We start from the raw sequence: 15475 nt of genomic DNA, 5'->3' as shown, positions 1-15475 counted from the left end.
TGACGTGCAGCCTTCTGCCCAAATAGCGGAACAGTACAGCGTATCCCTCTATACAACACACCTTACCAGTGTACATAAATTGCGCAATATTCATGGCCATTCTGAACTTGGCGAGGAAATCTGCGACGATTAATTTTATAATATATCTTTATAGGAGTCAGTGCTCCAAATCCCTAGTGTCTCCACACACAGCAATATAGTTACTTAATGAAATTCCATCTGCCTGCAGCCACCACTAGGGGGAGCTCACTGCATAAGGATTAGTAAAGCTGTCATAGTAATTTAAACCATATGTAATGAGCTCCCACTAGTGGTGATTGTATATATCTGTATGTAATGAATCCACCCTAGAATGCCAGTATATCTGTATGTAATGAACTACTTTAGTGGTGCCTGTATATATCTGTTTACAGTGAGCTCCCCCTAAGGGTGGCTGTATAAATCTGCATACAGTAAGCTCCTCCTAGTGGTGGCTGTATATATCTGTATGTAGTGAGCTCCCTCTAATGGTGACATTATATACAGTAAAACCTTGAGTAGCATTGCTCTCAAGTAAAGCTGTTTTCAACTAAAGTCGATGTGTCAGGGCAGCAGCGGTCCCTCAAATAAAGTTGCATTCCTCAGATAAGGGCGCCAAACGCTCCATGACCCCGGGCGCCGCTCAGTGAGTCGGCGCACAGCTGATGCCGGTCACTTTCTGCTTCTCCTGCATCAGCGCGCGCCTACTCCTACCCCTCCCCTCTCCACAGTTCACAGTGCCGGCTGAACGTTGCTGTGTCTGCCTGCCTCCTGAGACAGTACAGCAGCTGAATCCCCAAAGTGCCGGCTGAACGCTGCCTGCCTCCCGAATCCCCACCGTACTGCAAAATGTAAGTACTGTAAAGATGAGTACAGTAAAGAAACGTTTGCAAATAAATACAGCAGTCCTATGTCAAAGCACAGATAACACAGTGATACATACTGCTAATGATGTCCCTGCAGTCCTGTGTCAAACCACAGATAACACAGTAATACGTACTGCTATAATGATGTCCCTGCAGTCCTTTGTCAAAGCAGAGATAACACAGTGATACGTATTGCTATAATGACGTCCCTGCAATGTTAATTTATTCTTTATAGTTGTGTTTTATATTCATTCAATATTGTTATTGTTTTTGGTATTAAAGACCAGAGTTATTCTTTATTTAATGGGGTTTGGTGTGTTTTTTGGAACGTCCAGAACCAATTAATTGGATTTACATTAATTCCTATGGAAATAATGTCCTCAACTAACATTGATTTCTACTAAAGTCCATTGCTTCCGGACGGTTTAATGACCTTAGTTGATGTTCTACTGTATATATTGTAAGCTTCCCCAGTGGTGGCTGTATAAATCTGTATACAGTGACCTCCCCCTAGTGACGGCTGTAGAAATCTGTATGTAGTGAGCTTCTCCTAGTAGTGGCTGTATAAATCTGTATGTAGTTAGCTACCCCTAGTGGTGACTGTATATAGTGAGTTTTCGCTAGTGGAGGCTATATAAATGTGTGTACAGTGAGCACCTCCTAGTCATGGCTGTATAAATCTGGGTATGGTAATCTCTCTCTAGTGGTGACTGTATATATGTGTATACAATGAGCTACCTTCGTGGTGGTTATATATATAGCTGTATATAATGAGCTCCCACTAGTGATGACTGTATATATCTGTATGTTTTGAGCTCCCTCTATTGGTGGCTGTATATTTCTGTATGTAGTGAGCTCCATCTATTGGTGGCTGTTAGAGATGAGCGAACGTACTCGTTTAGGGCAATTTCGCAATCGAGCATCGCTTTTTTCGAGTAACTGACTACTTGGGCCAAAAGATTCGGGGGGGGGGGGGCGTGGTGGAGCGGGGGGTAACAGTGGGGAACAGGGGGAGCTCTCTCTCTCCCCCCCTCCCCCCCTCCCCTCTGCAATCCCCCGCTCACCCCCGGCGCCCCCCCAAATCTTTTTGCCCGAATAGGCAGGTACTCGAAAAAAGCGATGCGAAATTGCCCTAAACGAGTACGTTCGCTCATCTCTAGTGGCTGTATGTGTCTGTATATTTTGAGCTCCTCCTAGTGGTGGCTGTATATACCTGCAAACAATAAGCTTCCCCTAGTGGTAGCTGTATAAATCTTTATTTAGGGACCTACCCCTAGCAGTGGCTTTGTGATCTGTATACAATGAGCTCCTATAACGGTGGTTGTATAATCTGTATATAGTGAGCTCCCTGTAGTGGTGGCTGTATAAATCTGTATACAGTGATCTTCTCCTAGTGGTGGCCGCAAGCATTGGGAATTTTACTATATAAGGGCTCCTTCCCACGGACAGATTTCCGCTGCGTTGCCCGCAGCTATTAGGTTCTATTGAACCTAATAGCTCAATGCTCACGGTGCGGAATTCCATCGCGGAATTCCGCACCGTGAATTCACCCGTCCTCACCCGCGGCATGCTCTATTTGCCGCGGGTGTACGTGTGGCCGGCTTCCATTGCAGTCAATGGAAGCCGTCCGTCACGCTATCTTCCGCTGTAGACGCCGGATCCAGAGGTAAGTATTGGGGTCTCTGGGGGGGCGCCGTGACAGGCTCCGCGGCGGAGCCCATCACGGCCGTGGGAAGCCGGCCTAACTCTGCTTATATGAAAATGAGCAGATGATTTGAAGCTGTGTATCAGAAACAGAGCAGTGACATTTATAACTATATATTAAGAAATGAATCCGCACAGAATTGTTGACCTATTTAGATAAGAAAAAAAGATATTAACAGTTTATTAATCATTGTATAACCATTTCCAAAATCTCTGCTTGCTGTCAGTAAATGGATACTTTTCTTTTACATCTAGTTTACACAGTCTATGGTAATTCAGACAATAAAAATGCACAGTCTCAGAATTCTCAGACGATACCAGACTGGTCAGGTTGCCAATTTGGGTCTGATTCATTAGTGCGATGGCAGCTCGTTTCACAGTTGCTATTTTGTGTAGGTTCTGCCAGTAGCAACATTTTTACAAATAAGAGGAGCTGATTATAGATAGGACTGCAGTGCGTGAGATGAAAATACAGTGACTACAGGTGGCTCAGCAGGAGAATGCAGTCTCTGAGAACAGCAATGTAGGGAATGGGGTATGGCAGTAGAGAGGAGCCTGGAGATAGAAATGACATGACTGCAATAATCAGGGATGAGTATGCAGTGACAGGAGATAACAATGCAGTGAATAAAAAGGATGGAGTGCCTGGAGATGAGGATGCAGTAAATAAGGAGGTTGCAGTGACAGGAGGTGAGAGGAGCAGTGAATGCGGAAAGGGCACATTGATTAGGGTGATGCAGAAAGGAAATAAATGCAGTGACTGAAAATGAGGATGAAAGGTTTCCATGCAGTGACTAGAAATAAGGATACAGTGCATGAGAATGCAGGGACTTCATGCAGCAGGACGAACTTTGACAGTAAAGATTACATACAATTCATTGACAATAGATCTGCATGTCCTAACTGGAGATGAGGTGCAGTGCTTAAGAAGGGTGCAGTGACTACAGAGCACGATGCAGTAACTGAAGATGAGGGTGCAGTAGATAAGAAGCATGCAGTGACTGGACAAAAGGGAGGAGTGGAGTGACTACATATAAGAAAACACTGACTATGGTTCTGCATGCACTGACTGGAGATGAGGATGCAGTGCATGAGAAAGATGCAGTAATTGAACATAGGGGGGAGGTGCAGTGACTACATGTAAGAATGCACAGAATAAGGTTCTGCATGCAGTGACTGGAGAGGAGGATGCAGTAACTACTTGCAGTGATTGGAGAGGAGGATGCAGTAACTACTTGCAGTGATTGGAGAGGAGGATACAGTAACTACTTGCAGTGACTGAAGAGGAGGATGCAGTAAATACTTGCAGTGACTGGAGAGGAGAATACAGTAACTACTTGCAGTGACTGAAGAGGAGGATGCAGTAAATACTTGCAGTGACTGGAGAGGAGGATGCAGTAACTACTTGCAGTGACTGGAGGGGAGGATGCAGTAACTACTTGCAGTGACTGAAGAGGAGGATGCAGTAAATACTTGCAGTGACTGGAGAGGAGGATGCAGTAGCCGTACAAGGATGTAGTACCTACAAGCAGTGACTAAAGATGAGGACGCAGAGGCTAAAAGGCAGGGCAGGGAGCAGTGGTTAGAGCTAAGTATGCAGTAACTACTTGCAGTGGTGGGATGAGGATGCAGTGTGTAGAGGGCAGGCTGCTGAGAGTGTGCACTGGCTGAGGGTGTCCATCTCTTGTAAGAGGAGCTGGGAGGAGCCGCTGACGTGCAGCCTCAATTCAACCCTGCAGCAGCAAGAAAAGAAAGAAGGAGCAAAGGAAAACAATCCGTGCAGAGCGATGCGGAGCCCCGTGTGTGCCGGGCGGCTCTGCAGCTGATCTCCCGGGGATCCAGTGCACTGATTCTCAGGCAGCCAACACCGGGCACCCGGCGGGCAGCATCATGTCCAGGTTCAAGAAGGACAAGGAGATCATCGCTGACTATGAGAACCAGGTGAAAGGTGAGTGCCTGCCGGGGGCATCTGCATCGCCCTGCAGCTAGTGTGCCACCCTCCCTACACTGTTATTCTGGGTCCAGTGCCAGCACCTGGCAGCCAGGGTGCTTCCTGCAGTGTGGGCATCCCTGTGCACTTGTGCTGGGTGAGACTGGCGCTGCAATGCAGCTGTGCAGCAAACTAGCTGCAAAATCCACCCTGCACCCCTGATGAAGCCTGCATTGTCCTCTCCCAGTCATCACATGGGCATTGTCCAGCAGCAGCCAGGCCCTCACACTGCATGTATGATGCACACCAGATCATGGATGGTGACTGCTCTGCTATTATTCCCTCAACTTGGCTCAGCTCCAGACCACAAACTTTCCCTGCTCCCCCAGCAGCCCCCTCCTCCCACCCTGCCTATAATCTCCTGCCCACCTTTATTACAGTCACATGCTGCTGCCCTTATATCATGCATGTCAGAGGAAGCCGTATGGAGAACATATGCACCTTCTTCTGCCTGCACAGGCTGTGGAGTCATGTTACAGGACCAGGCAGTGCCATCCCAGTGCCCATCCCCATTCTGCTGGATGCATTGCACCTGATGCTATGTACATGCAGAGTACATGTCACACTGTCACGTTATCTCCATACGTGTGCAGGCTGTACTGGAGGTAATGCAATATTTTGTCACCACGCCCATACACTGCATGTGTTATTCTAATCTGCGGCCACAGACAATACGGAGAGAAGATCGCGTCGTCGCTGCAGGCGGATATTTCATTTCTTTCTACGTATTTCTGCTGTTTGTTTCCTGCAGTATCGGGTCATGTGATCAGCAGGGTTGTTACAATGTATCAGGGTGTCAGTCCACACTCGCTACAGTTCTGTACGTGTTGCAACATGTGATGGGTCCTTGGTGGCATCTGGTAAACATGTTGTGTCCATTCTGATTGGATGCAGAGGACGTGTCGTTTCATCGTATCACTCGCATATTATTGCAGATTTGGATCTTTTAAAAATGGAACATCATGTTAGGGTGTGTGACAGTCCTTGATTATCTCAAGGCCTGGATGAAGATTTCTGCCGCACAGCGCTGTCGCTCCCAGACAGGCTTCTGTTAACTCTTACAACGCCACAGCTGCGGTGCAACATTCAGGCTCCGTAAAATTGCATGGAAACTGGAGGCGACCATAGCATGACAACCATGCTCCATAGAAGTCAATGGAAATTGGGTGCGACCCCGCCTATAAGGTTCTGTGTGTGTGTGGGCTAAAGGGGACTTACTAAATCCGAAATGCTTGGGAGTTGCTTCATTCATCTTGAATTGCACAAAATCTTTGGATTTGAACAGCAAAAGTTGGCAAATAGTAGCCATAAGGGCCCTTTTACACTGCACAATTATCACTCAGATTGCAGGATTATAATCATTCAGTGTAAATTGTGGCAGCGACAGAACGATCAACGATAATTAGTGCAGGCATAAAAATCAAATGCCCATCTGCCCGGTAAGCAGGCAGAACTTGGTCTATGAACGATGGCCTATTTACTGTGAATGAGGCGGGCGGGCTGGAACGATCCCCGGCGCACTCTGCCTCCATTTACTGGGAGATCATCGCTTCTGTATAAAAGCACAGGAGTGACTATCGCTGGGACAACTGTTGGGCGCAGAATAGTCTTCCCGTGTAAAAGGGCCCCAACTCATGCGCCTTCATTTTTGTGGTTCCAAGTAACGCAGTGATAAGGTCAGAAGCAATGGAAAGACTGAGAATGAATCGGCCACCATTAGAACTCCCACGCTGGTTGTCACCCAGCTTTCCTAATATCCTAAATGGCAAATTCGTCTCCGCATGCAGCGTTATACGGACTAGGGATGTATTTGCCCTTCAGAAGTCTAGAAATGCTGAGTGCCAACTTTTGTGCAGACTGTGATATCTGCCATATTGGTTGTCACCCAGGTTTCCCAGAGTCGGATAAAACTAACGACTGTTGTCAGGAGGATGACTCTGGGACAGATATTTTTGTGGGTGCGTTTAGCAGTTGTCTCCATTGCAGTAGTTCTTCCTCAGATCTAAGTGATAGAGCGGAGAGGTCACATGCGTGGGCAGAAGTTGGCAGATGAATCTACCGCGGTTCTAGGAAAGAAAAGCGACTCGCCAAGAAGCAACGGCAAAATACAATGTCAGCGAAGCAGAGATTCAGGGGGAGAGACAGTAAAAGCCGAAGCTTCCCCCTGCTATCATTCATTAGACCTCCAGGTCACCGGATCTGCATGTAGTTGTCACCCACCTTTGGCAGAAGGGCTGGGCTCCCAGGGAAAAGATGGCGGCTGGGATCCTATATTGGCCCTGACACATCTGTGTGGTTTATATATATGTAGGTAAATGCCCCACGATCAGCCTGTAGATGGTCAGCGCACATCGGAGGGGTTTATTCATAATGGCCTCCTGGAAATCATTCACAATGGATGATGAAGCATTGTAGCTACAGAAACGTTCCTTTAATATGGCACCTTTATAGGTGCCGGACTATCAGATGTTCCGGATTATGGGGCAGTCATAGTAAAGTACAAGGTGAGGCAAAAGTCTGAATACACACGTTTGAGGGCTCCTGCACACGCACGTTTTTCTTGCGCGTTTTTTTACGTGATTGTCAATGGGACTTTCTAATGTTAAAAACGCATCACACAAGAATTGCAAATTTGCGCTTTGCGATTTCTGTGCAGTGCGTTTTTAACATTATAAAGTCCCATTGATATTCGCGTAAAAAAAATGCAGCGATATCGCGTGAAAAAAACGTGCAAGAAAAACGCAGGTGTGGAAGAGCCCTAACTGGTGTAATAATGAAAAGATTGACTTCCAATGTGTGAAAGTATTAATTGGGAGGGAGGCTGCATTTTTTGGTGAAGGAGATGTTTTCGGCGACCATTTTGAATGCCGCCATATTGAATTCAGCTCAGGTTTTTCAGATGGAAAGGGGTCATGTGATATATCAGTCTTGGTTAGAATTTACTCGGAAACACACTGGAAGTGTCAGTTTTGTGCTGTCTTTACTTGTTTAGGAGATAAGTGAGGGCAAAGTATCACAAAGCGCTTTACATTACATGTCCACTGTGCTGACGGATGCACAAGGTTAAACATTTAATCCAGCCTTTGTGAACACGCGGAAGAACTGCAGGTGATATTTCTTCATAGCACTGCAGGATTCGCTGTTTCCACATACATAAGGGACTTTAAGTGACCCCAGAGATAAAAGTCCAAAGGCATTAAGTTTTGCAGCCTTAGCAACCATTCTACTGGACCCCTGCGTGCAATCCAGTGCTCAGATAATTTCACGTACAACCGTAGCGAAGTGCAGAGTTGCGCCATTGTGTTGAAAGTAACGTGGGCAATCACTGTTCTCCTTGAGTACAGATGGGAATATGGTGCCCTATAATATCCGGAAGGACTTCTCACTGCTAAGTAATCTGTCAGTGAAAAAAGGCACTGAATGTCAGACACAATTTACCAGTCTTGCCCTCACTTAACTCCTAAACAAGTAAAGATAGCGCAAAACTGACATTTCCGGTGTGTTTCTGAGGAAATTCTAGCCAATACTGATATATCATATGACCCTTTCCCATTTAAAAATCTTGAGCTTAGTTCAATGTGGCAGAGTTCAAAATGGCCACCAAAAACATCTCTTCCATCAAAAAAATGCAGCCCTCCCACTCAACTAATATTAATACTCTCACACATCTGAAGTTAATCTTTTCATTATTACACCAGATAAGCATGTGTGTCCAGACTTTTGCCTCACCCTGTATATGGACAACCTTCCAGGAGAGCAGGGATCAGACGTGAAGTGTTATAGGGTTGTCACACAACGGACATTTGTCATCTGCCGGTTCCTTCTCATTGGATGACTTCAGGGAGATGGAGTTTGAATGGATTGGGGCACGCCTCGCCCCTGCAGTGTGTATGGGACTGATAGAAACGGCTGCAGGCTGTAATTCGCTATCTCTACCAGTCCTATAAACTTAGAATGGAGCATAATGAGAATATTCAACCTAATATTCTACTTCATACAGACTGTGGTCGTAAGGCTCTAGACCCCTGTTCTAGGGATCGTGGGGGTCCCTGTGGTTATACCCAATGGGAACTGTGCTGCAGTCCTAATCCGTAGAATGTATGGAGTTATGTGCTTCCAACACACAGCAGCTCTGTGCACTTAAACAGCGGCCCCGACGAACCGCTGATCGGTGGAGACCCCAGGGGATGTGCCCCCGCCAATCAACTATTAACGACCTGTCCTGAGGATAGACCAGCAGTAGTTTGAAGCTGGGCATTCCCTTTAAAGACGACCCGTCACCCACTCCTGTGTTATTAAAGTGGCTTTCCGAGTGGCCCTATCATTCTTAGCAGCACGGAAGGGGGGGGGGGGGGGGGATTTTTCTAAAAAATAAAAACAAAATACCCCTCACTGCGCGCTACTGTGGATTGTTTACACATGTGACCACTGCAACCAATAGCAGTCAGGACAGAGATGTCATCAGTGACGTCACGTAAACCTGCCTCAGGACGTCTACATTACAAGCCCACGTGGCAGGTGCTCCGGACATCATCAGGCCTTCTGGTCGTGTGACGCCACCTGTCAAATGCCGTGGCACAGGACTGCCAAGGAATGCAGGTAACTGCCGCCTGCCAATCAGAGGCCATAGCATCACTGTTCGGAACTCCTGGCATCATGGCACCCAGGATGTGAGCGCTGATGTCAGCAGAACAGGCTTGACGCTGCTATGGCGTCTGATTGGCTACGGTGGTCACCTGACTCCCTCTCTCAACAGAAACCGGGTGAATTGCAGAGCTGGATTGCCAAGGACATATAAGTACTGTTTATTTTATTGTTTTAACCCATTTGGCTCTATATTGCAAGGGGTTATACTATAATTAGGGGGTTATAAGGGGTTATACCATAATTAGGGGGTTATAAGGGGTTATACTATAATTAGGGGGTTATAAGGGGTTATACCATAATTAGGGGGTTATAAGGGGTTATACTATAATTAGGGGGTTATAAGGGGTTATACTATAATTAGGGGGTTATAAGGGCTTATACTATAATTAGGGGGTTATAAGGGCTTATACCATAATTGCAAGAAATCTCTCCCATCCACAGTATGGGGGGTAAATTGCTGATGGGTGGGGGTCTCACTGCTGAGGCCCATGCCAATATGCAGAGCGGGATTCCCATGTTCCATTCTGCCTATCACTTCAGTGGTCTCCTCTGCACCCGCAGTGATGCCACTGAATGGAGCGCGGGTCGGGCATGCACAGCTGCCACTCCGTTTCTTTGAATAGGGCTGACGGAAATACTCGAGCGGGTGCCACTCGGTCCAGAGTCCCATTGAAAGTGAATGGAGCGCTAGTGTGCTTGTGCGACCAGCCTTTCCTTCAGTTTCCTCTTCTCTGCGGGGGGTGCAGTAGCCCCACCTGTGAGAAGGACAAATGACATGGAACCCCCGATTTCGAGATTGGCAGGAGTTTTTGTGGTAAGACCCGCACTATCAGCAAGTTATCTTCTATCCTGTGTATAGAACTTGTAATTGTGGTACAACCTCTTTAAAAAGTTAATTTATAACCAGACAACCCCTTATAAATTCTTGTATTCCTAATAAACAACAATTCTGGAGCAATTTTTTCTTAGACCTTTGCATTGTGCTGTTCCTCTGTTATACCTCCTGTAAATTTATGACAGTTGGGTGTTACTAGTTCGGGATGTGCCCCTACAGTCTGACATTGTCTAATCAGAGCTGTCTGTGTGTTTATTGACACACCCCTTTTTTAAGGAATGGTAACAACTAGTTGTGGGTTTATTCATAAATTTCCAGGAGGAATAACGGAGGGATGACACAGCACAGAGTTCTAAGAAAATATGCTCCAGAATTGTTATGGGGGGGGGGAGTATTTATTGAAACAAGTCAGGAGTGGTGACAGATCTCCTATAAAGGGGTTGTATGGGGTTAGAAAAACATGGCTGCTTTCTTCCAAACACATCGCCATCCTTGTCCGTGGGTGGTGTCTGGTATTACAGGTCAGGTGCATTGAAGTGAATGGGAACTGAGCTGCAATACCAGACACCACCTATGGACAAGGGTGGTGCTGTGTTTGGAAGAAAACAGCCATGTTTTTCTAACCCTGGATAACCCCTCATTAAAGGTGGAAACGTTGGGCCTCAACACAGTAGGGCAGAGGGGGCAACGCATGTTAGTGGCATTCACTATAGTCAGTGGATGATTATGCCCTCCATAGTCCAGAGTAGAGCATGCAGTATTTCAGTTCTCCAGGAAATGACAGCATCTCTGGAAACCCCCCAACTTGCCAAAAAAGGGGCTTCAGAAGCCAGACAATCCCTTTAAATCTTGTTATTGGTCTTCGTGACAACTCTCAACCAATGACATTCCACTGTTGGCCCAGAATGTAAGACAGTGCAGATGACATTGTCACTCCTGGTTGGGGACACCCACAAATGCTGACCCCTGTGTTTTGACCAGAGGCGTCCGTGACTCCCACTCCTCTGAGTGTCGGGGTTGTCTCTTTTTTGACATTGAGGATCCCCTTGTTCTCTGTATAATGGGGGTCTCCCAGCGGTCAGACCCCCCACTGATCAAACTCCTCCACCACTTCCGATATATAAGTCATCCAAGTTCATTGCTAGAAACCCCTCTCGTAAGGATGAAGATGGCCGCATGCAGTGAAGCTGTCCCTCGCCGGCGCTGGATGCACATACTTTGTAGCTAAATCGATATTAATGACACTCCGGCAGACGCATTAGTGCAGCTTGTAGACAATTTGCAGGCCGCTCGGATGCGCTTGTTGCGGACTGATTCATTTGTATATCTTCAGAACTGGCCCCCGAGGGGCGAATAATCCCGCTTTTAGTTGATGGACTCGGTGGGGAGGGGGAGGGGGGAGAGGCAGCTGCAGGTTTATCTGGTATACGCTTTTATATCTCTCTTTTGAATGGCTGCAGAAGTTGTCGGCATGGCTGGTAGAAGTTCTTTAATCCGGCATCATTGGATCTTGACGTGTGTTTTGGATTATCAGATGTACATATGATAAGATGTAGTGTTAGTATGTGGCGGCATCACGCAATCCCCTGACCTGCACGGTATCTGGGAAGCGTTAGACTTCTGTTGTTCTTTGAGATTCCAGATTATCAGTCTGTTTTGTGCCAGATTAATGGATTTGTTGGATTAATTGATTTTTGACTGCTCTGATTCTACTAAAAATGGAAATCAGCAAAATGAAAATAAGCGGAAAGCATTCCTTCCTTTTTGGGCGGATTTATATAATGGATCCATCAAAAATACTTTCCGTTTATTTCCCTTCCACGTAATAGAAAACTGACCCATTTTCTTGCACAGCTTGGTAGAGATGAGCCCAAACAACTGTAGATGTTGCCCTTGTGCACCCCTTAAGACACCTGCATTACAGTGGTGGTGGCTCAGTGGTTAGTACTGTTGCCTTACAGGGTCCCAATCCGACCAAGGAAACCATTTGCATGGACTTTGAAAAACTCCATCTAGATGTTGTCCTTGATCACATGTGAGCCTAGAACTGCAAGGCAGCAATGCTAACCAGTGAGCCACCACAGTTGTTCTTTCTTCTCCAGAAAAGGAGAGGAATTGGTGGAATAAACACAAGGAGAACATAAAAACTCCATACAGATGTTGCCCTCGGTTGGATTTGTACCTAGAACTCCAGTACTGCAAGGCAGCAGTGCAATCTGCTGAGCCACCACACTTCTTTCTTTTCCAGAGGAGGAGAAGAACAAGAATAATAAGGAGAAATTTACAAACCTATCTGCACCAGAATTCTGACATCAAAGGGATGCAGTTTTGGGACACGGTATCTTGTGAACCAAAAGTTGTGACTTTTTGCTATTTTATCCCTGGCAATTTTAACTCCTTATGACGCAGCCTTTTTTTCCTTTTTGAGTTCTCTACCCCACTTTCAAAAAATTGTAATTTGTTTACTTTTCTGTCAACGTACCTGTCTGAGGTCTTGTTTTTTGTGGGACTAGGTATATTAGGGCTCATGCCCACGGCCGTGATAGGCTCCGCAAGCGGAATACTGCAGTGGAGTCTGTCATGGCGCCCCTCCAAAGACCCCATACTCGCTTCCGGATCCGCTGTGCAGCTCATGCATGACGCGCTGGCGTGCATGCGTAGTACAGCGCGTGACACGCCGGCAGCGTCATATGACGCGGTGGGCAGGGCGCGTATTCACGCTATACTTTCGCTGTGCTTCAGCGGAAGTATAGTGTGAAGGCCGGCTTCCATTGACTACAATGGAAGCCGTCTGCGCATATTCCCACGGCAAATAGGACATGCCGCAGGTTATTTCACACTGCGGAATTCTGCAGTGTGAACATTGAGCTATTAGGTTCAATAGAACCTAATAGTTGCGGTGAAATCCGTCCATGGGCATTAGCCCTTAGGTGTAAAACTTACTTCTGCCATCTTGGGGGGCGGTCTTATTTTCACAGTATACATATTTCAGTAAACTTTATTATGTGGGGCGGTTCTATTATGACGATACTAAATTTATAGTGGGTTTTTTTCTATTTTTTTGCTGCACTACTGTTATAAAATAAAATCTCTTTGGAAAAATATAATTATTTTCTCGCTGGCATCTGCTGGCTGCCATGACTTTTTTTCATATTTTCCCACTGACATAGTTGTGCGAGAGCTCGTTTTTTGAAGGACATCCTGTAGTTTCTATTGGTACCATTTTGCAGTTCATGTAACTTTTGGACTGGTTTTCATCCCTTTTTTTTTTTTAAAGACGGGGTGACCAAAAATGGCGTTGTGATTTTTTTCTTTTTTAAACTACATTCACCGTGCGGGACAAATAATGTGTTACTTTGATAGATCGGACTTTGACAGATGCAGCGATACAAAATATGTTTTTGTTTTCTTTATATTGATTTTTTTTAATTAGAAATATGAGGAAAGGGCTTCTTTTAAAACTTTTATTACCTCTTATTTTTTCTAATAATTTTTATTTTCTACTTATTTTTCAACCCCACGGGGGATTCAAACTTGTGACCGTTTGATCATTCATAGAGCATAACTGCATTACACTGCAATCTGACAGTCAGTCTATCAAGCTATGCCACAGGCATGCCTTGATAGGCATCTAGTCATGGCAGCCCTGGGGACCTTCAGAAGGCCCCAGGCTGCCATGACAACTGAATGCCACCCCACGATCTCATCGCAGGGGGGTGTTCAGAACCCTCAAACATCGATCAGGCATTTAAAAGGTTAACACCCATGATCAGTGTAAGTATAAGCTCCATACGAACCCTGCATGCCCAGGACGTAAATCGGGTGTCGAGGGGTTAAAACAGTGGGTGGGGCTTAAATTATAGGAGCAATCTACGGCAGCGTGTAGCTCATTCAGATTTGGCGCACAGACTGCCCAAAATGCTTGCGCCGCACAATAGAATTGCTACACTTCACGTCAGCTGAGTTTTTACTTAGACCGGCGTTTAAAACAGTGATCTTAGTAAATCTGCCGCTGAGTTCTCCCCCATACTCTGCGGATGGTCGGTGGATTCGGTTTTGCAGGGTGCTCACCTCCCCCGTCCCCTCTTTGATCTGTATTGAAGTCTCACCTGCCGCAGGTAACTTTCCGACATTTCTGTCCGCAGACGTCTCTGCATGTTCTGATGTTTTCCACTCATTAGAGCTGCTTCGGGGTGGGGTGTATTTAATCTATTGATCGGCGTTACGTCCGTGGAGCCACGTTCCTGTAATTGTGCTGGAACATTTGTAATGTGGAATAAGATGTCCTGAAATATCTGCAAGGCCCCAGAGTCTAGAAATGTGCATCACTGCCTTGGTGAATCTGCATCCTGAGCTTCCAGTTTCATGAATGTAATTCTAGCACTGCAGTGAACACTGACACTTTACTCTGACAATGAAGGAGGTGATGTAACTTTTTATGTCTGCCATTCATTCTTCGAAGGCCCTGTATTGGGGGTCATTAGTGGTTGTCACCCACCAAGACGGGACTGAATAGAACAGCAGAAAGACTTCACATGTACTTCTAGCTGCAGATCCTTCATTACAGGGTTGCTATGGTGACAGAAAGTTTCTTCGGTTGACTGGGTAACGCCGTTCATTGGATCATATTCACTAGCAGACTCCCGGCGATCTGCGCTGCACTTTCTAAAACCTTTTGAGGGGCTTCGTTAGCCATTCGGACATTCCAATTAAATCTTCCCTGTCTGAGCCCCCCTCCCCCCAACTTATGAAATGAGCTCACAGTTGGGGGCTGAACTTTACGCTGGCGTTCGCACTCTTTGGAGATTAAAAATTCAGTACAAGTGCAAGCTGAATGCAGTGCGAGCACCTATAGATGTGTAATCCCCCTCCCCCGCCTGAGCCACATACAATGGCGGCGACTTGTACTTGTCCATCTGTCGTTCCTTTCTGTCATTAGAAGGACACTGAGGGACCTTTTAATGCGGGACAGAATTTGCTACTCTGGAAAGCCGCAGGCCTAAATGTGGATTTTGATATGAAGTTGCCAGCAGAATTCTGCCATTTTCAATTCCAAATTAGAATTCTCATGTTAGGGTTGCATATTATATTACTAGTATTAGGAAACTATAGTACCAGTATTTCTGGTAGCGCAATGCGCCACACAGCTCTGCTACATGCATGTCACACACACACACAGCTCTGCTACATGCATGTCACACACACACAGCTCTGCTACATGCATGTCACACACACACAGCTCTGCTACATGCATGTCGCACACACAGCTTTGCTATATGCACGTCATACACACATAGCTCTGCTACATAGCTTTCACATATAAGCTGCATGTGTTTTATGAACCAGCTGGCGGCTGAGGTGAAATCGTGGCTTGTCTCTGTGTCATGCAAGCTTCATTAGCTTCACGGCGGCGAT

The 15475-nt window shown here is 46.2% G+C and overlaps 1 protein-coding gene across 2 annotated transcripts in view; it reads left to right on the top strand.

Moving 5' to 3' along the window:
- Positions 1-4343: 4343 nt before the first annotated feature.
- Positions 4344-15475, top strand: part of SRGAP3 (SLIT-ROBO Rho GTPase activating protein 3) — a 93744-nt gene continuing 82612 nt past the window's right edge. For both annotated transcript variants that reach the window (XM_066596984.1, XM_066596985.1), the window contains exon 1: positions 4344-4536. In XM_066596984.1, the coding sequence (XP_066453081.1) occupies positions 4479-4536 (58 nt within the window). In that variant the 5' untranslated portion in view covers positions 4344-4478. The remainder of the gene's footprint in view (positions 4537-15475) is intronic.

Source organism: Eleutherodactylus coqui, chromosome 3 (assembly GCF_035609145.1).
Source record: "Eleutherodactylus coqui strain aEleCoq1 chromosome 3, aEleCoq1.hap1, whole genome shotgun sequence".
Classification (NCBI taxonomy): Eukaryota; Metazoa; Chordata; class Amphibia; order Anura; family Eleutherodactylidae; genus Eleutherodactylus; species Eleutherodactylus coqui.
The sequence above is the reverse complement of the archived record's forward strand: the minus strand, read 5'-3'. Positions and strand labels throughout refer to the sequence as shown.